The sequence below is a fragment of the Periophthalmus magnuspinnatus genome, chromosome 14 (genome assembly GCF_009829125.3).
Source record: "Periophthalmus magnuspinnatus isolate fPerMag1 chromosome 14, fPerMag1.2.pri, whole genome shotgun sequence".
In the NCBI taxonomy this organism is placed as follows: domain Eukaryota; kingdom Metazoa; phylum Chordata; class Actinopteri; order Gobiiformes; family Gobiidae; genus Periophthalmus; species Periophthalmus magnuspinnatus.
This window is the reverse complement of record NC_047139.1, coordinates 26,946,763-26,973,100: the sequence shown is the minus strand read 5'-3', so window position 1 is coordinate 26,973,100 and position 26,338 is coordinate 26,946,763. Positions and strand designations below refer to the sequence as shown.

At 37.5% G+C, this 26,338-nt stretch overlaps 1 protein-coding gene across 1 annotated transcript; it reads right to left on the bottom strand.

Annotated features, from left to right (window-relative positions):
- Positions 1–831: 831 nt before the first annotated feature.
- ar (androgen receptor) lies at positions 832–24,356 on the bottom strand. Its single transcript, XM_033978201.2, has 8 exons — positions 23,191–24,356; positions 16,058–16,209; positions 15,063–15,179; positions 9,468–9,746; positions 8,246–8,390; positions 5,045–5,175; positions 4,787–4,938; positions 832–4,366 (listed from the first exon to the last, which is right to left on the bottom strand). The coding sequence occupies exons 1-8, from the start codon at positions 24,189–24,191 to the stop codon at positions 4,208–4,210; spliced, it is 2,136 nt and encodes a 711-aa protein (XP_033834092.1). The 5' UTR covers positions 24,192–24,356; the 3' UTR covers positions 832–4,207.
- Between the last annotated feature and the right edge of the window lie 1,982 nt (positions 24,357–26,338).

Here is a 26,338-nt window from a genome sequence, read left to right as displayed (position 1 = left end):
AACCAGTGGATTGTTTGGGTTGTTGTTTTTATTTTTGTTTCAAAGGCAAGTACAAGACAGTGGGCAGAGATAGGGGGTAGGTCACTGAAAACAGAAATTTTCAGAGCACTCAAACTTCAAAAGCAGGCCATTATAATAATAGTAATAATACTAATACTAATAATAATAATAATAATTATTATTATTATTATTAAAAGCTCATAAAAGTTGATTTTATGTAATATGTCCCATTTAATGCAATGTCTGTTACATTTTCTAATAATCTACTTACTATCACATACAAAACATCTACATACATGAAGTTTTGTTCCTCCCAGAAATGAAGTTACCCTTTCTGTTCATATTTGATACAGGCCTTTGACTATATCAAATATTTTCTAGAAATGGTGAATTCCAAATGTCTAATTACACACTGGTTCCTTTTGACTTGTGATGTTTTTACTTTATAACCAGTGCCATGTGCAGTTATAATGGTCCATAAACAAGGGAATTTCCTTCAGATTTGGGGCCAGTTCATATGATCTTTGATCCCTGGTGAATTAATATGCAAGAAGCACAAGACTGAGGAGAGGCTTCGCAGGAACAATGAAATTTGTGTTCCCAATGGCACATCCCAAGTGTCGAGTGATCTTAAAAATAAAAATGGAAATTACCTAAATCTAAATGTTAGTATTGTTTTCAATTGATGTAAATTACAGATAGCTTCTTACAACTGACAATTATGGGATCACAAGATATTCCCATATTACAAGATTCATAGTGCTAAGATTCATTCATAGTGTTAATTAATTTGTACTGTTTATCAAAAGAATTTGTATACAAATCAAACTCGGATTTAAGAAGTTCATTTTTATTGTGTTTAAAAGATGATGCAGCTTTTACACCTTTTGAAAAAAACATTGTAAAAGACACAATTCACAAAGTTATAAATCATACAAGAAATGTCTTTGAAAGTCAAGTTTGGACATCAAAATAGACACTGATCAATATATACAGCTATATGGCAGCAGATATGCAGTTCACCGGGCACAAAGGGCAGCTGGACATATGTCCAAATGGTCTCCCAGTGCAACGCATAAAGATACAACAGCATCAAAAAGCATTCATTTAAAAGTAGAACAGCGATTTATAGTGCAATTAGGGACTGCAAAAAGGCAAAGGCATTTGATATTTTTACAATGGTTTTCACATTAAACATTGCATCTGTTTGATCTGTTAACTGGTTTAATTTTTTTTCTGTACATTCATGGACAATGATTGTAGATTGTGATTGTACAGTGATAACATCTGTTGACCTGATCAGTGGTTCTCAAACAGTGGTGTTTTACCTTAAGTATACCTCACATATTTTACTTTCACTTAAAACAAGTACAGGTCCAAAAAGCACTGAAGGGTGAATGCATAAACCCCATGTGTACAGTAAAATACAGAAACACTAAACATGACTTCAAACGGATATGAATACAGATGAATAATAGTTAAGAATTGTCCAGAGTACTTTACATTGTTGTGTAAGACCAGCTGTATGTGAACCACAGTTTGACAACCACTGTCCTGAACAATCTCCCACAACACATCTGCCTCAAACAAATGATATCCATTAGGTGATTTTATTATGCCTGTCCTGTGTAAAGAGTAAAAATGGTGTCCATGCAGAGTTATCAGTACACAGAATTAAAACAAGCACAATACATGCAACTACAAGCTTGGCTTTGTTACTAGGAGATAGAAACATCAAAGTATGATGCTAAACAAGCTGCAGATTTTTGTTGTTTTCTCTTTTTTTTTGATAATGTACAAAAGACAGTCCTGTGGTTGTCCAAGTTTGTATGCACATGCCTCAAGTTAACCTTTCTTCAAATGTCTTCCTGATTAAATAATTATTACAATTTTAAATGAAACGCAAAAGATTTGTCCATTTTTGTTGGTATCTGTGAGGCATTCCTCAGATTTTTTCATTTTTGGCTGCTTCATTCAAGACATTTTACACTGAAGTTGGTCCAGTCTGGAGTTGGCAGGACGTGTCCCGTTGGCACAGAGGGGCTGCCCTAATCTAAGTCTCTTGGCAGCCAAAACACACCGCATCCCTCCTCAAAGCGCCTCTCTCTCTTTTCCCTCCCAAACCCATGACTCCATCAACACCGCTCAGGCTAATCGAGCCATGACTTGTATGGCCCTCATCTATTCAGCCTTTGTCTAAACAGGTCACGCCTAAAGCTTTTAATTTCTCAAGCTGAACCATCGGAACGACAAATGCAAAAACAAATGAAATATATAATTCAAGGCACCAGACCAAGAAAATGTTCATCTGTGGTCTAAAAGTGTAACAGCTATACAAAAATCACCAGAAATCACAATAAGATCATATACAAACACTGAATGTTTATTTGAGTTGCCTTATATTTTGTAGCTTTAAAACTAACTGAACATCAGCACCTAAATCATACGTAGAGTGAGCTTAACTTCATGAAGCATAACATTATGGCCTCTTGCCTATTATTGGTCGTGGCAAAATGATACAAAGTGAATTATCCTGTATTTTTTACTATAACAAAATATCACAATAATTTGCATTAGAGCAATTTTAGCTGTTGTAGAGTTTGTGTTGAATGTGAGACTGCAGGAAAATAGAAACGATCTTAAATCTATTTAAACCTCATTCGAAGTTCTCTTTAATGTAATCTCTTCATATATAAAAATGTATTTTATGTGCAAAATGTTGCTATACGATTGAATTAATTAATTACTCTGATGTGAATGACAAAAATTACACAGGAGATTTTGGATATCTTATTTAGCATTAAAGTAACAATTCAACTTTCAATTTTTGGAGTTAAAACTAATAAATCAGGCTTAGAATTAGATATCAACAAATCATTTTACATGATCTGTCAAAATTTTGTTAAGTACAAAATTGGAGTTTGGTGTAGGCAGGTCCATCTGGAAAACTGCTTATTTAAAAAAAAAAAACACCTCTGAAGTTTCCCATATATCTATGGATCCAAATTGTTTCAATGAAATAATGACACTTTTTTAGGTGAAGATTAGACAGATGCCTGTAAAGTCTCGCCCTAAATACAATTGGAGAGGCCAGTGGTTATAATGTTATGCTCGATTTGTGTAAACTACAGTAATTCTTCACATATGCCAGTGCATCATGTGTGTTGTTTGGATTAGTAAGCATGTGTCTCTGGCTCAGTCCAACAGGGAGAACTTTAAAGGCAAATCATGTTGAAGACGAAGCACTTGATCTAAGAGCCATATTTTAAATCCTGATTACAATTATACATGGCTTAGCACAAATACCAGACAATTACATTGAATATAACAGAATAAACCAATCAGAAGATACAATGTGAGGTTTTAGTTGTATGGCTGCTACAAGGCTCCACCCACTTCCTTTTATCACATGTCATGTCTTGAAAAACATCACTGATAAAATGTGATAAGTTGTAAATGCTGCCTCCACTGTGGTTAATGTTGTGATTGTTCCCAACAGTTAATAGTGATTTAAGAATGAATAAGAGCAAATATTACAAGAAGCCTATGCACAGCTTATATCGTAAGTAAAAGTAACAGGACATATATGTACAATACAAATTAATCTAAAAGGTATTTATAAGATCCACTACTGACAACAGAGTTATTTATAGTTCAGAGTGTAAATGATATGAGAGTTAAATGAGAATACAAAACCAGAGAGAAGCAGTCAGATGCCTCTCAAGTCCAAGGGTGAATATAAGCAGGACTAAAAACGATCAAATATTTGAACTGACAACAAGGCAAATACATCATGCATTGTTGTTAAATGTTGCCTCAAAAGAGCACCAGAAGGCAGCAATTATATCAAACCTATATTGCAGATCCATGTCTGAATTGTTCTGGCCTGTCCTTAATATTTAAAAGATGATGTTGTGATTTGACAAATGTGTTGTAAATGGCAGCCATGTGTTTAACCCTGCTCACGGTGGGCAGGTAACTGTGTACCGTGAAGAGTGTCTCCAGCTTCAGTGGGAGCAGGTGAGGCCTCGCAGCACTTCAGATAAAAGCTTAAACAAACCATCTCAATTATGGAAAAATGGAAAAGAGCACTGGAATAATTGCAAAACAACACTCAGAGCCATTAGATTGAAGATGTAGCAAACAGTACAAAGCCATCATTAAAGTTTACGAAGGATGAGTCACTTCAGATGATAGCAGCGCTCCTCTACTCATGAAATAAGATCGGTTTGGCCAAACCTGCCAAGATCTTTGGTACATGTACGGAGATGATTTCTCCAATCATCTCAGGGAAGCTGACCTTTGTGGGCAGCGACTGAGCCTGGACGAAAAGGTCAAAGGTGAACTGGTGCAGCTTCTTCACCGTCTGAAACGCAACAATGAATGTACGCTTGAATGGAAAAGGTCTCTGATGTACCACATTAGAGATGATATTATGGCGCGCAGGATGTCTCAAATCTGCACACATAATTTACATAAAGGAAGCATGGCCTCATCTGCTGTTACTTAATATGATTTGCTGTATTAAAACAGATTTTGCAAATATTTCCTTTTATATGCCACATTCTAATAGTTATATTGTAGATGCACACTTTTGATGAATAGCTTTTCCCTGATGACCTCATCAATTAAAGCTTGTTTATCCTTTAAGTTGCTCACATTGACCTTAAGCCATCTCCTAATGCACCTATAAAATGTATCTCTATATATTGAAGTGATATTTGTAATCTTACTTTAAACTTTAACCTTTGGGCTATCTGAAGAAAAGTCTCTCAGTATCTCTTACCATCTGCAGGGAGTCGAGGAGTCGTGTAAGCTGGTAAAAGCGCTGAGAACAGTTGTTGGACATTTGATAGTTAATGACTCGGTCAAGTTCGTTGATGTAGGTGAGACGCAGTTCATCAAAGTATTTCTGACTCTTCAAACCCTCCACAGGAACTGGACACACAAGGGACACAGTGTCAGTATTATGTTTACACATTTATAAGTTTGTCTAAGTTTGTACTGTACTAGTTTAATATCCATGGAGAGTAGGTGAACTCACTGATGCTGAAGAGGAGCAGGGCCTTCATGCACAGAAACTCCTCCTGAGTAATCTGCAGCAGCACAAACTCCTGGGACATGTGTCTCATGCGGATGCAGTGCTCGTACATACTGGAGATGTGCATCCGGTGTCTGCAGAGACGCCAAAGGTCAAGACGAGAGCTAAAGGGCGAGGACGTTCAAATCACACAGCAGAGACTCGTTTATTCTTTAATGCTGCCATCAAAGCAAAGAGCACAGGTCACATCCATATCATTATAGTGTAATGTGGACTGTGTTTTGCTCTATGATGCCGTGTGCACTTGGCCAAGGCTCAGGATCACTCTTTCAAACAATAGTTTATAATAATAACATCTGTGTTTCCCTGTTAAGTGCTGTCTCAACACTTCAGACATTTCAATATCCACAAGTCACCAGATCTAATCTGTCTCACCGAAAACAAAAATCATTGTTCCTTCATTATGAATCAGTCATAAGACTGCAATGTATTTAGCTTCTCTGGAAGCAAAAATAAAAAGAGAAACCTTATATTGAGACAGGGCCAATTAGACTTGAAACATGTGTTTAAAATAAAGGAGTGTAGATAAGTCATGATACAGCATTGTGATGCTTCTATTATTCATTCTAAAATCACCTCTCAGACCGCACGTAGACAGTAGCCTCTGCTTCCCGGTGCTTTGAATCTTAGCTATGTAAATACAAACCATATGTGAGAATCCATGCTTGAAGGATCTCTGATTATCTAAAGCCCGGGCTTAAAGTTGGAGCCACAATAGTTAGCTGACTTATTAAGTGCACTATGTAAATTCCCTTGAGTAGGGTCTCCTGCCTGTCTCCATGGAGATAGATTTCTAAATGTTCCATACTATGGCAATTCACTTCTCTGACATAAGCAGTAAATGTAAATCTGCTGCTTGCTACAGTCAAATGCCGAGAGGTGGTGGCTCTCATTTCTACAGTTTTGCAGTCAGTGGACAGGTTTCTATTATTAGACCAATATTACAGTTTATAATGCACAAAATGTTTCAAATACTCCCAAAACTATATATGTTTTCTATAAGATATTTTATTATTTACTATTTTTAACAATAATATATTTTAATCAATACAAGATAGTTTGGTGAAACATTCCAACCAAAGCAACAATACCCCCCACCACCACCACCAGAAAGGTTACATGGGACAACTTTAACCACACTATTTTAACCAAATTTTATGTGTTTGTTTGTTTCATTGATAGGCTATGGGGCTAAACAATGTGGTCATCTAAGATCATTTTAAAATAAAGAAGCCATTGTTCCCTCACAGCCTGGTCGTCACCTCCTTCCTTTCAAAACCCCAAACTGCCCCAAGCTGAGCCCAAATTAGGTCCAGTCAAAAAGGGTTACTTGTGAATATGGACATTTAGAACCAACATAAAACATGGTGAGCAGTGGCGTAAACAATCATAAAACTGTTTAATCAGTTTGATATTTGAATGATACAATCTTTCATAACAGGAAGTACAAGGCGATCTAATATTAGCCCAATACCAATTCTTCAATGACTACTCTACTTAAATACCTGATGTTTGTTGGATAAAGGATTTGAAATTGTTTTAGTTGCTCTTCTTGATTGTGTTGTTTTACAGCAGAACACACTGGTTCAATTCAATTATTACTGAAATGTAATGTTTTTAAAATAGTTTTAAACTTTCTAGGAACAAAGATTGGACTCTGCATAAATGTGCTGCTGGGTTTTAGTCTTTTAAATAAGTGTTTTGCTCATAGACACAATGCAATACAATACAATATCAGTGGCATTACAGAGAGCCACAGAAGAACGACAACCAAACTCTGGTGTTTGATTAAAGTTATTATCCATTTAAGCCACTATTTTACTGACCCCACAGCGTATAAAAGGAGAGTTCTGTATGCCTGTAAGTGCCACAGTTACTATTCACTCTACAGCTTAACCCTGCTGCACTCTCTAATTTAAAAAGCAACAGAGTAATCCCGAGTATCTTCTGATTTCATTAAGTTAATACGAGTGTGTGCGAGCCGAGGAGGTAGAGTTTGAGTTTTGTGGGTTTTTGGTGCAGGTTTTTGAGCCTCCAAGACTTGTGTCTGGATCATAATGGATTCTCTCAGGCTTCTGATGGATTTTCTGCCTTTTAATGAAATATCAGCTCCGGCTGCACAATTGGATCCATTACAACCAAATGTGCTATGCAGCATGAATAGATGAAGCCCTAGACATGGTGCCCACACTGGTTATAATCACGGGTCCATTTCTGTGACACAAACACATTATCTTTGGCAAATTTCTAGAAATTTATCAGCTATAAATTATTTTAAATTAGCAATCACTTTACTGGAATAAAGCATACATTTTCCCCGAAAACTTGAGCTTTGAGCGCCGATCTCAAATGGAAGCAGGGGCATGTCTACACTACCTTGTCTACCAAGGGTCGCCTTTAATCAAATAATTAATGCCATTTGAATTATAAATATTTATTTCTATTTACACTTTTTTGATAATAATTAGGTCCAATATTATGAGTAAAACAAATCTGATGCCCCTAGTAATGACCCTGAAATCAAGCAGGAGGTTAGGTCAGCCATCTGGTGAGCCAAACTTATCATGTATACATTTACTTAATTTTTGTATGTGTTTAGATTTTATGTGAAACTAAAAGCAAAATTATAACATAAAGTACTTTAATTAATGCCTAAAACAACCCCATTGTGTGTCCAGTCTCCCTGCTGTATATACTGCTATTATTTTTGAGGATATCTCAATAGGTATATTGTAGCCCAATACATGGTCTGTCCCTGAAAAATCCACAAATGTGCCTCTATTCAGTGTCTATGAGCATTAATATTAATAATCCCACCAGTGCTGTTGTCTGTCATGAGTAATATGAGACCTGAATCATTTTCTCTCACCAGGACTACGCGCCTGTGAAAGCTCTGGTCCATTGTTCGTCATTTTAATCTTCCAGTAACAAAAGAACAAAAGGGAGGAAACTAGATGAGCATGCACCAGCTACTGCTACTTTATATTTACGAGATTATAGGCACTTCTTTGAGCCAGAGAGACTGATAGACAGAGAGGAAGACAGAAACTAGTGTTGTCTGAGGTACAGCGGAGGAGGAGTACCGGCGGACAACCCCACTTATCATGGCGCTAACTGAATAGTAATCATTTTGGTGATACATACTCATTGAAAATCAGATCAGGAGCGAAGTAAAGCATCCGGCCATTAGCGTTCTTGTAGGACCTCCAGCCCAAACCGAATACCATGACACCCATCCAGGACTGTTGGATCACAGTCATCTGGTCGTCTACATGCAGGTTTCTGAAGCCTACACAAAGACATTATCAGAATACAAGGAGGCAGCAATCACACTACAGAGTCTACAGAATCACCCCACCTGAGATAATGTTTGGCTTTCTGTGTAGACATGTACCACCAGATCTAAACCTGGACTATGTCAGTCTTAAATTAGGGCTAAATGTCTAAGTATAAAATGGAACTAAACCATGAATGAATTAGTTCTAAATAATGAACAAACCAAAAAGGGAACAAAAACATGAATAGATGTGTCTCTATACAAAGCAAAGAGTGAAACTGCAGAGGGCCCTGCTTACCTACAGTTTGAGAATCATTTAGTTGATCATAATATTGGACAATCCTCTACGTGTCCTGTGAAGTCGCAAAGTCTGGATGAAGTTGTAGGAAAGACAATGCCAGGCTCATATGGGCTCCTGGGTAACTCATTCCTGTCATTGTTTGTTTTTGCTTTAAAATCACCATATTGTCATTCATAAAATTTCTTTTGAATTCAGCTCAAACACAAATTTTGCCCATTTCAATGAAGTGTGAACTTTCAGGAGTAGACGAGTAAATGACTTTAGCTATCTCTCTAAGGCAATATAAAGATACACATGAATTATTGTAAAATCTAATTCGTAATCTGGTTCTGAGAAAATTGCGATTCTTTCATTTTGTGGCTAACCACTCGACGGGCTCATGAGGAGGGCTCTGCAGTGAGGAGGGACTGTAGCGGTTATTATCGATAAACACTTTCAGTCCTAAGCTACAATTATCTCAAAAGTTCCAATGTAAAACAGGCTCTAATACAAACTTCAAACAGGCAAGTAGCCTTTTGCTTGAAGTTTGCAGTTGTCCTCTATCGCATTTTTCCAAAACTTCTTCAATTAGCTTTCACCTCTTAATCCTTCATGTATGTACTGTATTCTGTCACATTGTGTCTCTGAGCCCAGCGACACTCAAATGATTTATTAAAATTTCAAACAAAAGAAATGTCAGTGAATTCTTAAAAGGTCTCTGATTGAAACAAAAGAAAATATCACCACACATCAAAAGTCACTAACTTTTCTGAACTCAGTTTGAACGTAGAGAAGTCACAGTGTCCCACCTGGCAGCCCTTTGGCCCACTTCACCACTTTGACCAGCTGCCTTTCTCCGAGCTCATTGAGGCTGGTCAGGAGCGACGCCGCCGAGTCGGGTTGTCCGCAGTCGTGTCCCGCATTCACCACCTCCGGCTCGATGGACTCCAGGATGTTCACAAAGACCATCTGAGAACTGAAGCTCAGGTCGGACTTGGGCGAGATGTTAGGGATCGTTTCAGCCGCGTCCTGGACTGAACCCTCGTCCTCTGTGCTCTTCTGCTGTCCAATCTTCTTCAGTTTACGAGCTATGGAGAGATTGCTTATTTATATTTTTGTTGTGGCATTTGTGACTTTCTTTGCTTTGGGCTTTTTGCTTGTGGTTGCTACCGAAAATCATCTGACTCCAAGCATGGTGTGATGTGCAAAATGGTGTCGTGTGCTACATAAATTGGTTATGCTCCTTCCAGTCAGCTCACTTTAACTACGCTTGAGGTCTACACAAATCATATGCTTGCCAACATCTACTAGCGTGATATTGCATGGTAAACTTGAATGTCAGCAATGAATTATATGATTATATGATTATTCCAGTGCTGTTTCCTTGCTATAGGGTGACATACAAAAGCCTAATACCAGCCTAGCCATTGTAATTTGACACTGATCTGTCTGTCTTATCTAATGAAGCTTAGTGTTGAATACAATTACTGTCTAAATAGGCCATCCATAACATTGATTTCTATTACCATAATAACAAACAGGTTGTGTAGAAGTATTTGATAGATAGATTCATGGCAGTAAAATCCTTTGCACAATGCTACGTAAACTAGGAGGCTTGTTTATTTTCTGTGCAGGTACATCACGCATACAATGGAACTGAAACCAATCATAATATAAAGCCCAATCCTTTTAAGAATAGATGAGGAAGAGGCTTTTTTTTCATAACTAATATTCAACCAATCCAAGATAATAGACCACAAACTGTAATTCCTAATTCCTTTTGTGGATATAAGACAACAAGACAAACAAAGCCAGCAGTCTCCAGTGATCGGGAATAGCAAAGCTCTGAATTTCCTTTCACCAACGCTGAAAAACCCGAGGCAGCTGCTCCACATGACAACCTGCACTTACAAACTCCACTACAGCCTGCCTCAGATCCACAAGGGCCGTACAGCCAGACGCAATGCAACAAATGAGAACAATTACTGTACGCTACACTCATGAGATATAAAGATAGTGCACCACTTCCACTATCACATCCCACAGCTGTGACTCAAACATATTTCACACAGTTTTTTAGATGATGCTGTAAGTTAAGCCAGGCCTGTAATTTTACACTGACAGCCATGATGGAAGCAAGTGACAGAAGAAAAAAATAATAAAATCACTTTCTATTACAATCAATTTGACAAGGCAGAAACCCATAAGAGTTGCATTTTTACTGTTAGAAAAGCATCAAGTTTTTATTTATTTTATTTAAAAATTACACATATATTCCTTCCATCCTTGAATTCATTTTATCTGGTTTTGTAAGGTTTAGGCAATGAAAATCCAACTTTTAATTCCAAGGGCAATCCTATACATTGTAAAGGTCTATATATATTCATACTTCCTAAACAACTGAATAACATCTGATATCATTGTTTAAGTTAAGTTATTACCATGTGCATATAAATTAAAAATATTAGAAAACTGTAAGAGCCTGCTGTTTGTTAGGTGAAGGTAATGTGGTTTCTGTTGTGGGAGACTATTGCATTAAAACTCTCTCTGTTTTAAACCTGGCCTATGTTTTTCAGAGCAGTGCAGTGAAAAATAGCACATTATATAAGACATATCATTGAAGGTCTAACACTGGTGATCACAGAGCAAACATTTCAGATACATACAAATTGTTAATTAAAAGTTCCCTCCCCTGCTCATCTTTGACGCACACTGGCAGGCTCTTGATCTTTGCAGAGCGAACAGGGCAAACACGTGGGGTTGAGGTAACCTTAGGATCTGACGTGAACTTAATATAAACACAGCAAACATTCAAACATTGAACCTAAGTAATCCTTATACCTTTTTTCTGCATTAAGTAAATATGATGCAAATGAATATCAGTGCAAATCCTCTGGTGGGCCTAAATAAAATTATAGACATTTAATTTTTTTAATTACATTTTTATAAATCATATTAATCAGTAGCTTCAGTAGCATTCTCATCGACAGACTGAGCAATGAGATGGATCACTTATTCATTTTACTATGCTTGAACTTCGAGTTTTTGGCTATTGGCATACTTGATGCTATTGACAATGGATACAACAAAAATGATACTAAGACCATCTCTCAATCATCATATTATAGAAATATTCACCATTTACTGGAGACGACAGACAGGAAACACCTTATGAATGCAGAGTCGATGCTCTGCTCCCCTCTCTGCTGAAAAGTGTGCGCTTTGAAAAGCCATTTTACTATCAGTGTCCAGGTTTCAGATGTCATTACACGACTGGCTCACCAATTTAAAGTCAGTTTCACAAAATGACGTGTTTGACAGATCGACACAAAGGGAACGGGGCTAATTTGCTATTCATTCTAAATCCTGCAATTACTTTAAAATGGTCATAAGATTAACCTGTCAAAACCAGGTACTTAACGCTAATACTGACTGATGTAATATTTAGAGATTCAGACTGTGAATAATGGAGAGTGCGAGCTTGTGGTACACCTACATTTGTGGACTAAGTGGATTTATAACCAGGGTTACACATTCACTTTTTGGTCACTTACTGCTGTGGTATTGGGAAACACTTAGCTATTCAAACACTTCAATGCTCTGTATAGAACACATTTCTATGATACGAAGCATCATTTGGTGTGTAAATTAGATTAGGTGTACATTTATGCAAAACAGCAGAACTGCAAAATCTATTAATTGAATAAATAACATGCAACTGGCCAAGATGGCTAATGAGAATAATGTGTTATGTAAATATATTGCCTGCATTTGGCTAGTTGGCTGTATTGCCATGTGACAAGTCCTGTAAACAAACAGATGAATTCAAATGAATTTGAACACAGAGGAAAGGTTAATAGTTATGTAACATGAGTAAACACGTGAATATGTCAGTGTTTATGTGAATATTTTAATTTGAATAAAATATTATAGTTATTTTCCCTCACAATTTACTCACCCAAAGTTATATATGGAGTGATTTGTGAATGTTTGAGCAATCGTTAATCACTTATTTTCAAGATGCTATATTGCCGATCAATCACTATTTTCACCGCCACCAGTACACGCCTTCTGTTCTCTACCTGTGTCATTCTCCAATTTTATTGTCTTAATGATGATGATTCATGCAGGATTGGGTGGCGTCGCATAGTAATTTTGGTACAAATGAAAAAAATCTACTGCTCGCTGGAGTGATCTGCAGGTATCCTCTTCAAATAAGAGAGTGCTTCACATTATCCACTTTTAAAACTCAACTCAAACTCTGGCTGAAATCAAATCAGTCATGTGATCATTAGCCAGAATATCAACCTCTTTTATTACTTTTTAACTCTTCATATGTTGTACTAATGTGATGTATTTGTTGTACTCGTTACCTGCCTAGGGATTGCGGATGTAAATTAGCTCTGTAGCTATAATCCGGCATATTTACATTTGTTCACAACAGATGTTCATTAATGTGCATTGTCCCTATCAAATAAATAAATAAATTAAAATAAATAAATTAAAAAATGTATCCATCAGAGGTGCAGACGCTTTATTGTGATGATGTTTACAGCTCCCATTGGGCGCTGCAGTTTTCTAATAGGGACTTTTCATTTATTAAGCTGCATTTTAAAATGTGAAAATTATAACATAATGATTCAATATTTAACATGATTGATATGCACTTTAAAAATGCTCAATGTTTGTTTATGTTTTAGTAAATACTACCCTTCTTCTCAGAGGAAAGTGCTGGCCTCCCATTAGATTTATGTAGTGTAACTGTAGTGTCCCATGGGTGCAGTCACACCTAGCCTGCTCCACACTGGATGTACTAAGCATTTACTGCATGTATTCGGCTACAGTGCAGAAGCGCAGAAGAAATTCTTTTTGGGGTCCATCTGATCTGGTGTAAAGCACTGAGGACATATTACATGGCTCTATCTGCTATTGCAGACCTGGAAATGGGGGAAATTTTAGCAGCAGAAATAATATACGGGAGCCATGTTACACCAAATAGTGGTCATTTCCCTCATTCTGTTAAAAGTTGGACAAAGACGTGAGATGTCACTGAGACACACATTATCCACTAGTAGCTCCTCACCAGCTTTTGAGACAAGTTTAGGAGCCGTGCCAATCATACAGGAAACTTAAAAAATATTTAACTTTCTGTATCTCTGTCGATTTGTGTCAAAGTGCAGAATTTGACTCAGAAGCACAGTTTGTTCTGGAGGCATGATGGAAAGCGCGATCCCGGGGTTAAAGTCTGAGTTTGTCAAGGATCTGCAGCCCCATTGCCACTCCAATCATAACGTTTGCATACTGCGCTTCAGTTGATCTGCCAATAGAAAGTACTAGAGGCGTACAGCGGGAGCCAGGTGGTCATTTGGACAAACAGGACCATACTTAGGAGAGTAGAATGAGCAATGAGTGACACACGTCAGAGGACTGCAGATCCAGCTTCCTCTATGAAATGAAGACCAGCCTATATTTAAGAGTGCAATTAAAATTCCTCCTGTAAAATTGAGGACTGATAGGAAATTATAATGTACAATAATCTCAAACAGATGTTCCCAGTGAACAGCTATTTCAAATTTATTAAGAACGATTATTTGCACGTTTAATGCATTTCTAGTGGGAGAATTATTAATATCTCAGGTCTTGCGAGTATGAAGGAATACAGGATATTAAGACCCACTTTTTTCTTTTACATGTGCAAATTGGCATAAATTTGCTTGTAAAATGCCGCAGGTGAATTACATGTCTATGATGAGAACATAAGTGAAAAGGGCTCTTTTTGGCCACAACTGGAAAGGTGTGCCTTTTACTGACAATCACAGCATTAGATCACATCTTCCCGCCATGGGTTTGTCAGAGACTGGTGGCAAAATTACCAGCATGTCTCCTGCTTTAATTCACATGTCTCATGTCAGCTTTGTGCTTCCAGTACAATTTTCACCGTTAACAGAATGAGAAAATGGAAGAGAGTGAAAATTGAACACAAGACTAAAATTAGTCCACTACATGTCAATCTTTACAGCCTAATATGGAGCAGGTCTGGGTGACAGTAAGGAGAAGTGAATGGGAGAGGTCTAAATTGCATGGCAGCTCAGTCAGGGGCTTGATTATCAGTAACATCCCCCATTGTGATGATGCGCCAATTGAAGAGAGCCAGCCTAGTGCAGTGCAAAAAGAATAAAGTACTTGGTCTGGGGAAACCATTAATAGTTTTACTTTTAGGACTTTTCTGCTTGTTGAAAGTGTATGTGCTGTATACTGGTTATTACAAGAATATATACAAGTGGGTATGCTTTAAATATACTCTAAGCCACTTACCAAAGCAAAGAGGGAACTCCCACAGAGAAATGACATGTGATTAGGAGCATAATGAACACTCGTAATAAATATAACATTCAAAGTCCTACCTCCCAGTGTCATCCCAGCCTCAAAACACTTCTTCAGGCGACACGAGGGACAGTTCTTCCTCCTGAGCTTGTCGATTGTACAGTCATTTTTACTGGCACACAGGTACTTCTGCTTGCCTACAAAGTTCAAACAAAAGATACTAAAACTTCACCCTTTACATTTGCTTATTTCAATAAAACATGAAACTGCAGCAGTTCCAATGATGCATGCTGAACTCTATTTGTTTGCTTTATCTTAGCTTACATTTGTGTTCTTATTTGAATCTGAATTCTTAGAGTTGCTATCATTTGCTGCAAATTCGATGCAAATTCTATTTTATTGCAGCCGGCTGACGCCAGACTCTACCATGGATTCATTTGTGCATTCTGTGCATTTGCTTGACCTTTATGTCTACAACAAAGTCACCCCTTTTTTTTTTTTTTTTTACCTCTTACCTGTTATAAACAATACATGTATAACAAACTGCCTCTTGGTGCAGTTTTAGTGTTTGAGCTGACAGCCAAACATGCACAGCAGGCAATGCATCCAGATGAACTCCAGATCTGGAGATGGGTCTCTGAGCACCGACACTTGCCCCAGCGGCATTGAGGGACAGTATCACATGCAGACAATGAATTTCTCCCACAAGGGAAAATAAGCTGCTGAGAAGGAACAGCCCTTAAGATCCATTTTCCAAATACTGTTGATAACCACAGTCCCTTCTTGTACATCCTATTTTCTAGCATTATAGCTCTTAGTATTCTTATATTATTGTATTTGTATTCTACCTTTTATCTTTAATAGTCTACTGTTGCTGCTGGATGCTGCTGCTTCAACAATTAAATTTCTCCACCTTGTTGACTTAAAAAAAAGACCACACTAAGCTAACCAAAACATCATCATTCTTTTTTCACTGCTTTAGTCAGTAAAAAAAATGCATATACTAATTCCAGTCAAATAATTATCAAAATTAGACAAAAGTTACAATTTGTGCCTAAAATATACATATCTTTACCTTCTGCTGCCCTCTTGAAGAAGACCTTGCAGCTGCCACAGGTGAGCGCCCCATAGTGGCAGCCGGACGCCTCATCAGAGCAGATCAGGCAGGTCCTCTGAGGGGGGAAAAAGAACTCCATGGGGAACATGTGCTCTCTACTCCCTTCAAACCTGCCAACATCACACAAAAAAATCATAATTACACACACACACGATACACTGCTCAAGTCACTGCAAACTTATTCATGGTTCATTATTAGTTTCTCTTTCTTTTATGATCTGAACTAAATGTCTTTTATGAGGCAAAAACAAGCCCAAACATGACATATTACACACCAATAGAAAGTCATTAATAGCTTTCTAATATTCTAGTATCCAAACTGTAACCACTGAGCTGTACTTGAAGACTCCCTGGAATAGTGGAACCTCCCTGTGAGGGATAAGTGTGGGGAAAGGAGTGAGAATGTGGGATTTTGTGGGAAAGATTTGAGGAGGAGAAGGGAGTGTGGACATCTTCAGCCTTGGACTCACACAGATTGGACGTGTTTCAGACACGTTACCTCCACAGATGTCTGGCTCTGTTTGGAAAGCCATTAGAAGACAAAATATTACTATGTGCATTACACAAGAATACAGGCTAAGGCTAGTAGGCTTTAATAACTTACACTGTGAATGGTCAGTAACAAGTCAAAGACAAGGTGACTGATTTAGTGTCTGTTTAGATTACTCTCTGGATTCTCATTTTTTTAGATTTTAGGACACCAACTTAAAGGTGTACTACATTACTTTTCTGCTTGTCTCTATGGAGATGTTATTGCTTAACCTGGAATGTTCCACAATGTAAAATTTTACATTTCTAATAAATAAGTCAAAAAATATGCATTCTTACTCTGTGCACAGATCTACCCTGAAACTTGGCCTAGTCACATTACCTGCTTAACTCAATCGAGGTACAATTATGCCATACAGCAGACCATTGTAGGCAAAACAATAACTTCGCCATGGAAACAAGAAGGAGGCAGACCGTTCACCACAAAAGTTTAACTAGATCCCCACCTGATTCAGTCACTTCAAACAAATCATTGGTATAAAGAAAACAGATTATTGCACTACATAAACTGAACAGAAAATATATTGTGGCTCAACTGAAAGAGTTTTAACTAAAAGAAAATATGCAAAACCCGCAAATCCTTCAGCACGGTCCTCCTGACTGAGACCCTGGCTCAGGCTCTGAATAAAGTTTTATAGGGTGTCTAACAGCATCTAATCCAAGTACAGCTCTTGCTACAGTTTACACCTCATTAAAGAGTTGAGTATTTTAATCCACATTTAGCTCATCTCCTAAAGATTTGTTCCTTTGTGCAAAGCATTTTATATTGCAGCTGTAGGCCTGCACTGTTAAGACAAGTGGGGCAGCAGTAATCCAATCAGCACTACAATATGTCCTGTTTTGGTTCACTCTGTGTCCACATTTGAGCTGATTTTATTAGTGCAACAGAGACAGACAACCATGACATGGAAAGACCCATGATGGTCCGCACATTTACTATAAAAATCACTGTGAAATTCTCTTTTGGGATTTATTTTTGTGTTTTTATGGTTTGACTTTTGTCCTGAGTGAATTCTTCATGCTGTAATTGATCATTGTAGACAGAAGCTGATTTATAATGTAACAAAGATGTATCTGACTTGGTATTTACATTTGTCTATATCTAATGTAGAAATATGCCTGTAAATGTCTTGATTGAGGTTGTACTGAACAAAAAGAGAAATTACTATAAAATTAACCACAAAATTACAGAAATATCACTGTATATAAAGATATGTATTTTTTATTTTTTTATTAAAAATGATATACTCAATATTTTAATTTAATTGATATTGGTATCAACTTCATATGGGAAAGTCCCTATCAAATTTTGTGGGGTCTTTGAGAGTTTAGAAGGTCAGTTTCATTGTTATTTCAAAGCATTAAATTTTGCAATGCATTATTCAGACCCTCTCCTACAGAAGCAGCCCTACACAGCTCCAGGTAGAAGAGCTGACAGAGGCTGCTGCTGTTTCCCTGAGAGTAAGTTATCACAAAAAACAACAGTTTGTCAAGAAAAGTTTGTTCGCAGAAAATTCAAGAGGATCCACTCTTGTGACCTGGAGACCCCGATTTTACAAGCAGGTAAAGTGTAAAAATAGTGACATTTTAGGATAATTTTTATAACCAGTACAACAGTGGGGTGTTGTATCCTTCTTATTTTCAAATCTCACAAACATGAACAACTAGAGTTTTATTCAGAGGGTGAAAAGATTGCAGCATGAGCTGATTTTGATTTACAACTTTGGCACTTTGACAAATGTTGAAAAAAAACAACAACTATTTAGTATTCATTTCTATTTCAATGGGCCTGAGGTGGGGAAAACTACTGCTGACAGACAAACATATGCAAACCTCTCACATTCGTTTACAATGGACTATTTAAATCAACCAGGTCCAAAGCCACATGTCAGGACCAATACACTAGAAGAGAAAGACTGCAGTAGGTTGTTGGAGCTGTGTTCCACTAAAAAGTTGGCAAAGCAGTTTCTACAATGTGTGTCCATTGGCAGGTTCTCTGGCCCTGATTATATATATGTGTGTAAGGTGTAATGTTGTTTAACTGATAATAGTATGAGAGGTCACAGAATGGCTGCTAGAGCTCCATCCATCTACCCCAGAGCAATGCTGTAGTGCAGAAGAAGCCTCTTGATATATGTGAAACAAATGTATAAATGATGCCCCTAATTATAAACTGACTCTGAGTAATGTTTTTAATGCCATGTTTAAAGTCTGGAATATGCCTAAGAACAGAGCCATGTGTGTTTACAAGTAGTTTGTGTCCTTTGGCTATATGCATTTTTGAATGAACTTGTTATTGCCATAAAATTGGTAGCAGAGGTTCTATACGTTCACTTCTAATGAAGTTGCTATTTGTTGGAGTTAGGTTTTCACCTTTGGGAAATGCTACAGTTTACCCCCACTGTCAATAGTTTTGCATCTACTTCTCACTGGAAATGTGTTTCCCTCCACAAACTTGAAGAAGAATTCACATTGCAGCCAAACATAGTAAACGTCTCCGTCTGCAGCAGCACAACTTAAAAGCAGCCCCCCAGCCCATTTTAAAATGCATTAAACTCTGTGATTGCTGAGTTAGACATTTTGGAGGACTACCAAAATGGTTATAATAATTTGAAATTTCTGAAGCACAACATTTCCAGGAGGTGACGCATTCAACTCACTTGTGTGTGGATCAAAGTGCAGTAAACCGTAAACAAGAACTTTGTTAAAACATGTGTTTTATAACTAATTCAATTAAAGGGAAGTTGTAAAAATGTAATTAAAGTCCAAAAACAAAGGCAGATGCCCAGTACTGTGTAGACTTTTAGACGATTTTATCCTGCACATTATCACGCATCAATCCACAGAAAATACAGCCCCGTGTACAGATAATGCCACAGAGGCTAAAACTAAAGCCATACTTATTTTTAGTTCAGGGGGAAATTCTCTCTTCACAATGGTTAAAAAAAAAAGAAGTTTTTTAATTAATTAGTCTCAAGACAGTATCTAAAATAAAGCCCTGTGTATTTACCAAAGCCAATAAGCATCAGCTACACTTTGCCACTTGGATGTGTGTGCCTTGTTCAAAAGCTTGTCTTGGATTACATTTTGCAATTGCTAAATTCTCTGAAGTGATTGTAAATCTTAATAGTACAATAAATATTTTAATTATAGTCCATTTAGATCAAAGAGTGATAACACTATTAGGTCAGACAGATGATACACAATAGTACTGAAACTAATTTATGCCACTGACAATAACCTTGAAGCACAATTATAAAAAATGGTTTTAAAAGTTTGTATCATAGACTGTACAGTCTGTGGTTTGTATCTATAATGAACGAATAAATATTCATCCCCAAAATGAAATCAGGATAATATATATGAATTATTGTGACAGGCTCAATGACTACGAATATCAACAATAACAATATCAGCCAATACATTTCAAACTTTCAAACTGGTTTCATGGTGCTATGAATGACTTGTGTACTTCATTGATATATCTTGAAATGTGGAAATTGTGGTCACCTCCAAATACCACTTTGGCACAGAATAGATCCAACTCTCCTGTAGCTTTAAAAATGTCATGTTCAGTTTGTGTTTCTATATCTAGACATCACATGAGCAAATTAAAAAGTCCATGTTATTTGGACCACAGACTATTGTCAAGGCTCTGGCTGGTGAGTGCAAACGGCTGGACAGGAGCAAAATGTGACGAGCACAAAGGAGATGGAACTCGAGAAAAACAGGTAATGCCCCGAGATCACAATGTAACCAACACAAATGATGTATTTCCATAATGTATTTGTTTATTTTAAGAGATCCTAAACTCTATACTCTATACTTTACTTACTATACCACATATTAAGTATTTAACAGCATCTAAGAGAACTGTAAAAGTTTAGTAGAAAATTGGTGTTGTTTAGTGGTGTAGCAGAAAAAAACTAATAAAAACAACATCACATAATGAAAGTGTTGGTGCAAAGCAGCATATTTTTCTTACCTACTTAATAGTGGTAACATTGATAATAACAAATTAGGGCTATGCATTTATTAAAAACAAATACATATGGCTTTTAATTTCATGACAAAAAGTCATATAAAAGTTAAACTCCTCCAAATTTTGCTCCAAACCACATGGTTTTACAGACAGAGGATTGGCCTAAGAGCCAAGGTTATCATGTACAGTTAGAAATGATGGATCTCAATTTCATGCAAATGTAATAGCATTAAACATTGTGTAGTAGAAGCAAAATAAAATATTATATTATATTATATTATATTATATTATATTATATTATATTATATTATATTATATTATATTATATTATATTATATTATATTATATTATATTATATTATATTATATTATATTATATTATATTATATTATATTATATTATATTATAAATAAAACATGTAAACTTAAACTATAAAATTAAGAGCCAAGTGTTGTAGGAGCCTTCCTTTTTTCAATAATAAATGGTTGTTAAAGTGGAAGCGACAGGGAATACCAGCACCAAGGAGCCAAGACGGGTTTTCTCCAGTGACCAGTGAATAACTTGTGAAACAGCTTAAGGCTTGATTCTTACATATTTTGGATTAGTATTATATGCCAAAAACAGCATTAGGAATATGTACAGTTACTGACTTTGTTTTGGATATAGTGCCTGTTTTGTTAGTGAAACACAGATGGAAATAATTCATCTGAGGTTTTCATGAACAGACCTGCTGAGTATCCCCACTAAACGAACATGTTCAAAATATTTGGTGAACCTGCGAGGAGGGGGCTGGAGGAAACACCCAATTTTTCAATGTCTTTGTGGGTTCATGGGGTTCATATTGGAAACACACTGTGCCACGTAACAACTGTAAACAACTCACAATGACATGGCTAATGCAAGAATATGCAAAAATATATGCCACCATTAAAAACAGGGCTTTACTTGGGGCTTCAGTTGCTGCGCGCTCATAGCTTTCGTAATGTTTTAAAGCAAAACTGAATTAACACTGCAATAGTAGATGATCAACCGTCACTTGAAAAAATTAAGATGGAGGAGCCAATTGTGCAGGGGAGGAACTTAGAAGAATTTACTACAATTAAATCCAAATCTCAATTTGAATGGTCACAATTAGAAAATCGCAGTTTGCTGTTTTGCTGCTGATATTGTTCTCTATAAACAACAACATATCCAGTCTCAAAGTTCTTATTGTGTAACACCACTTAGTTCAGTAGTTCAGACATCTACGAACATCTACGATTTATGTTTCAACTTACTTTATTAACAGTTCAAATATCAGTTTGAAATGTCAGATCCCATCAGATCGATAATAACAACAACAATAATAATAATAATAATAATAATAATAATAATAATAATAATAATAATAATACATTGTTATTACTATTACTGTTTTTTTTTTATTATTATTGTTGTTGTTTGTATGTAAAAATGCAACACTTAAAAAAAATACAATTTTACAATACAACATATTTTTTCCCCCTAATCGTCGTGCCAGTTGAGGGGTGTGGCCTTGGGAACAGGTTATGGCCAAACCACTTATTTATGGTCTGAAAGTCATTGTACAAAAAGCGCTGTCTCCAAAAAGGTTCTTATTTTCATTAAAAATCACAGTTGTCTTATTTTTAAAATACAGGACAAGCTTTAGAAAGATCTGCTAAAACATATTTTATAGTTTCTTAAACTTCTTAATAGCCTTTTAAAATGCACTCATGTGTGTGTCTTCTTGCCACAAAACAAGCCTGTTGCTATAAAACTATTGACAGTGACTTGAACAGAAATTGCATAAAAGTCATCAGAGAGGAAATAATGAGCTATTTTAATGATGCACTTTTCTTTGACTGTTCAAATGTTAGAAGCAGGTGAAAAACTCGAAAAGGGCAAAACAGATAAAAAAAGGAAAAAGATTTAACAAGGTACTTGAGATTTTATTGTTTGATTTATTTTCTTGGCTGTTGACATTTATGGCGCTCGCCTTAATAGAGGGAAATCACTGCAAAGTTTATGGAGTAAATTTTTGAAGACATTTTCATCTTGATTTGCACAGACACCACAGACCCTGGTTACTCCAGTCTGGATAAAAAGGAAAGATGACTTTGTATTTAACCTATGCGTGTAGTCAGTAAGATATTGTATTCTTCACTCTTTTCCATTGATGGATTGCTCTTTACAAATAGTTTAATTTGCCCTGTATTTTTGTTGTTGTTTTTGCACATTATTTGATAAAACTTTAAGTGTTTTTAATATGTTTAGCTTTGGAGTAGAAATAAAGTTCTGGTGCCATGTGTATAGTGATAATGCTAGTGTTGGTTACATGTTCTCTGCACATTGTGTAATAAAAACAATCAAAGTGTGCTTATAAAGTTGTAATTTACACACAGGAACTGAGCTGGGCGACTGGGAACACTCTCTGTCTGCTATTTAGGCTCAACTTTCAGTTCACCTGCAAATCACATTTATCTTGAGATACTTCACTGTGTGGGAAGCAGGGACTTGAAATCATTACTAACAATAAATGATTGCTGTTAGTTTTGTACTACCTGGTGTCGTTGTATGCCACGTCCAGCCACTCTCCCACCTCGGGCTTCATGTAGCTGGAGCTGGGGTAGTTGGTCCTGAGCACTCCTGCAGAGTACCACTGCTCCGGGCTGCAGACGAAAGCCGTGTTTGCAGCTGCAGCGTGCGGCGTGCTCACGGTGCGGTGCCTCGGAGCCCACAGACTCTTGTCACTGTAGCTGTGGTATCCGAGCCACATGTCCTCAGACTTGACTCTGACATAGTCCTCCGCGTGGTACCCTCCGCGGCTGCTGGAGTCGCCTGGGAGCTTGTAACCTCTGCAGGATCTCTCTATCACTCTGTGTCCCAGGTTATCGGGCATGATGGGCGCGTACGGACACGGGATGGCGAGCGTGCTCTCCAGAGTGTCTTTAGAAGTTAGGTCATTGCCAGATTCACAAACGGAGAAGTTTGGCTCGCTGCTTGGGATCCGTGAAGAATCGAGGTGATGCATCTGAGCTGTGTTTTCAGAAGTTTTGTAGCCCACTGGCTTACCCTGACACCTGTAGTCAGCCACAGCGTGCTGCCCGTTGAATAAATAGTCCGAGCCTCGCGGTTCGCTGGCTGTACACGGGAGCAGAGCAGACTCTGCGTCGCTGGTGTCTCCACTGGACTCCATGGTGAGACCCAGAGACACGGACACGGCGTTGCACAGCTCCCGGGCGGTTTCTGAGATTGTGGCGCAGGCAGAAAAGGAGCACTCCGGCTTCAGGAGGTCGTCATGGGGCGCAGCAGCTGCCTGGGACGGGGACCACTGCCTTTCCATTTCACAGGTTCGCACAGAGACATGCCCGGCTCCGTATCCATCCGCCTCGGAGTTCTCCCTCTCTTTGAACCTGCTTCCCCTCGACTTTGAGCTCAGATACAGTCGACTTTCCTCAGTTTTCAGCGCCATGCTGGGAGCGCGCACTCCGCAGTCTGCCTTTATTTTCTCCCCTCTTGGCCACAGTGCACTACAAGATAACTGCCGGTTAGTTTGGCTCATCTCCCAGAATCTGTTTACTTTGTCAGCACAGGCGAACTTTAGCAGGACAAAAACTCTGTGACTGTGAGCGCGCAGTGCGACTCTGTGGATGAGAAAAGCGTTTGGGAAGAAAAAAGACGTAGGAAGAAGAGCAACAGGAGAGTAACTCCTCCTAAACTTGCATCCTCTCAGTCACAGCACGCGCTCTGATTCAGGCCTGATAGAGCTCGCGTGGATTAAACCAGGAGCAGAAAGGCGCGTTTGACCACGCATCCTTTTATTGGATGAAGAAAGGGCCTATTAGCTCGTAGTCACAAATAGGTGCGCCAACAGCTTTTAAGTGATCTAATTTCACATTAACATTGTTTGAAAATTCAATGTTTCTTTCCGAGTGCGTTGGCTGAGGAGCATGGAACCAAAATAATCAGCTGGGTCACGTCAGGTCAATTTGCAGTACTGCGAAAAAAGAAAAAGAGGAACTACAAATCACAAATTATAAATTAGATAAGAAAGGTGGTGCACGCGTACCCTAATTTAGCAATTATTTAATCACAGTCACAATATGTCTGTTTATAACACAGTGGGAAGTAGCATATTCTAGAGAACATGCCCCAAAATATGTTACCTCAAAGTGAGAACTGTTCTGTCTGCATGATGCAAATGTCACATTATGAAATGATCATATTGTCAGTGGATCCCTCAAGCAGCCTGTGACATACAGGAGTCAGTGTGCTGCTTTTAACAATAATATCCAAAGTACTACACGTGCATCTTCGTAAGATTTAAGTAAGTATGACTCCTAGTAAAAGGGTCCAATACTTTTACCATTTCATTACATTCAACAAAACATAATTTATGGACATCTTTGGTGTGATTTCTGTGGATGTGTGGATTAAAGTGAAGTATTTGATGAAAATGTCAAAAGCACCTTTAGAAATATTTTTACAGAGAAAAACAGTAAAGCCTACAATTTCATTTTCAGCAACTTTGTAAACATTGTCCTCAGTGATCTCTTAGGTCTAATGTGTTCCTCGGTTTGACCCAATTGTGTATATTATTTTGTGTTCAAATGAGTCAATTTGTAATTTTTGGCTAGATTTAGTCTTACCAAAGCTTAACGTGGTGTCTACACAACCACACATAACCGCAGGTCAAAGGTCATGCTCTTGGTTAACAAGTTTGATCCAGCTATTCAGATTTTTCCATCAGATTTTACACATGCACAAATTTCAGCTACAGTGAGGTTCAAACCACAGAGCCCGGTGGTCTAAAGTCAAATTATTTTGTGAAATCCAAAAAGATTATTACAAATCATTCTGCCACATGCAGCTCCTCTCAAAGTATCATTTGCCATTTTAACGAGATGGTTTAACTGCCATATTTATGCGCTCCTAAACAACATAAGAAATTGAGATCCTTCAAGTACCTCCCAATGTGTGCGGGTTATTAAATGTGTGTTTTTAGTAAGGTGTCGTGTGAGTGTTGTGTCTGCAGAACAGATGCTGCATTTTTTAAGAGCGATCTAAGCCCAAGTTATGTGTTTCCAGATTCCCCGGGCAAAGTCTCTTTTCAGGAACAGTTTAAATAAAAGCGTCATACCGTTTTAAAACTCTTGATTCTTCTTCCAGCTCACAACAGGCAACACCTGAACCATGGGGTGTGCAGTTTGATATTTTCTACAACTTATGATGTAATGGATGTTCCATTATGGCTGATTTGCAGTGTTACTCTTTATTTTCCAAATTTGCACAATATAAACCTATGCAAGAATGATTTCTTAAATAGTTTAAGCTGACAGGAGAAGTTAAGATAGCCACCTTGTTTACAGCAACATGCAGGTAACTATGGGTAAGAAATAGCCTTTTATTTCCCTGTTAGTCTCATGTTCTTTAAATATTTAAAACTAACTTATTAAGCGTCACACTATGACCAAAATCTACCATCTGAGTGAAGATTTTGCCACCAAATGGGCAACCGTAACAATTTGACTAGGGACAAATGATGATGGTTGTATGGCTGTCTCAGAGCATCTCAAAACTGCAGTCTTCAACAAACAGAAACAAGTTAATGATGGCACCGACTGAAAATGTCTTATCACACACAGCCATGTTGTAACCATATGTGAACCAATAGAGGCACCGCACAGAGGTTAAACATGTCTATTAAAG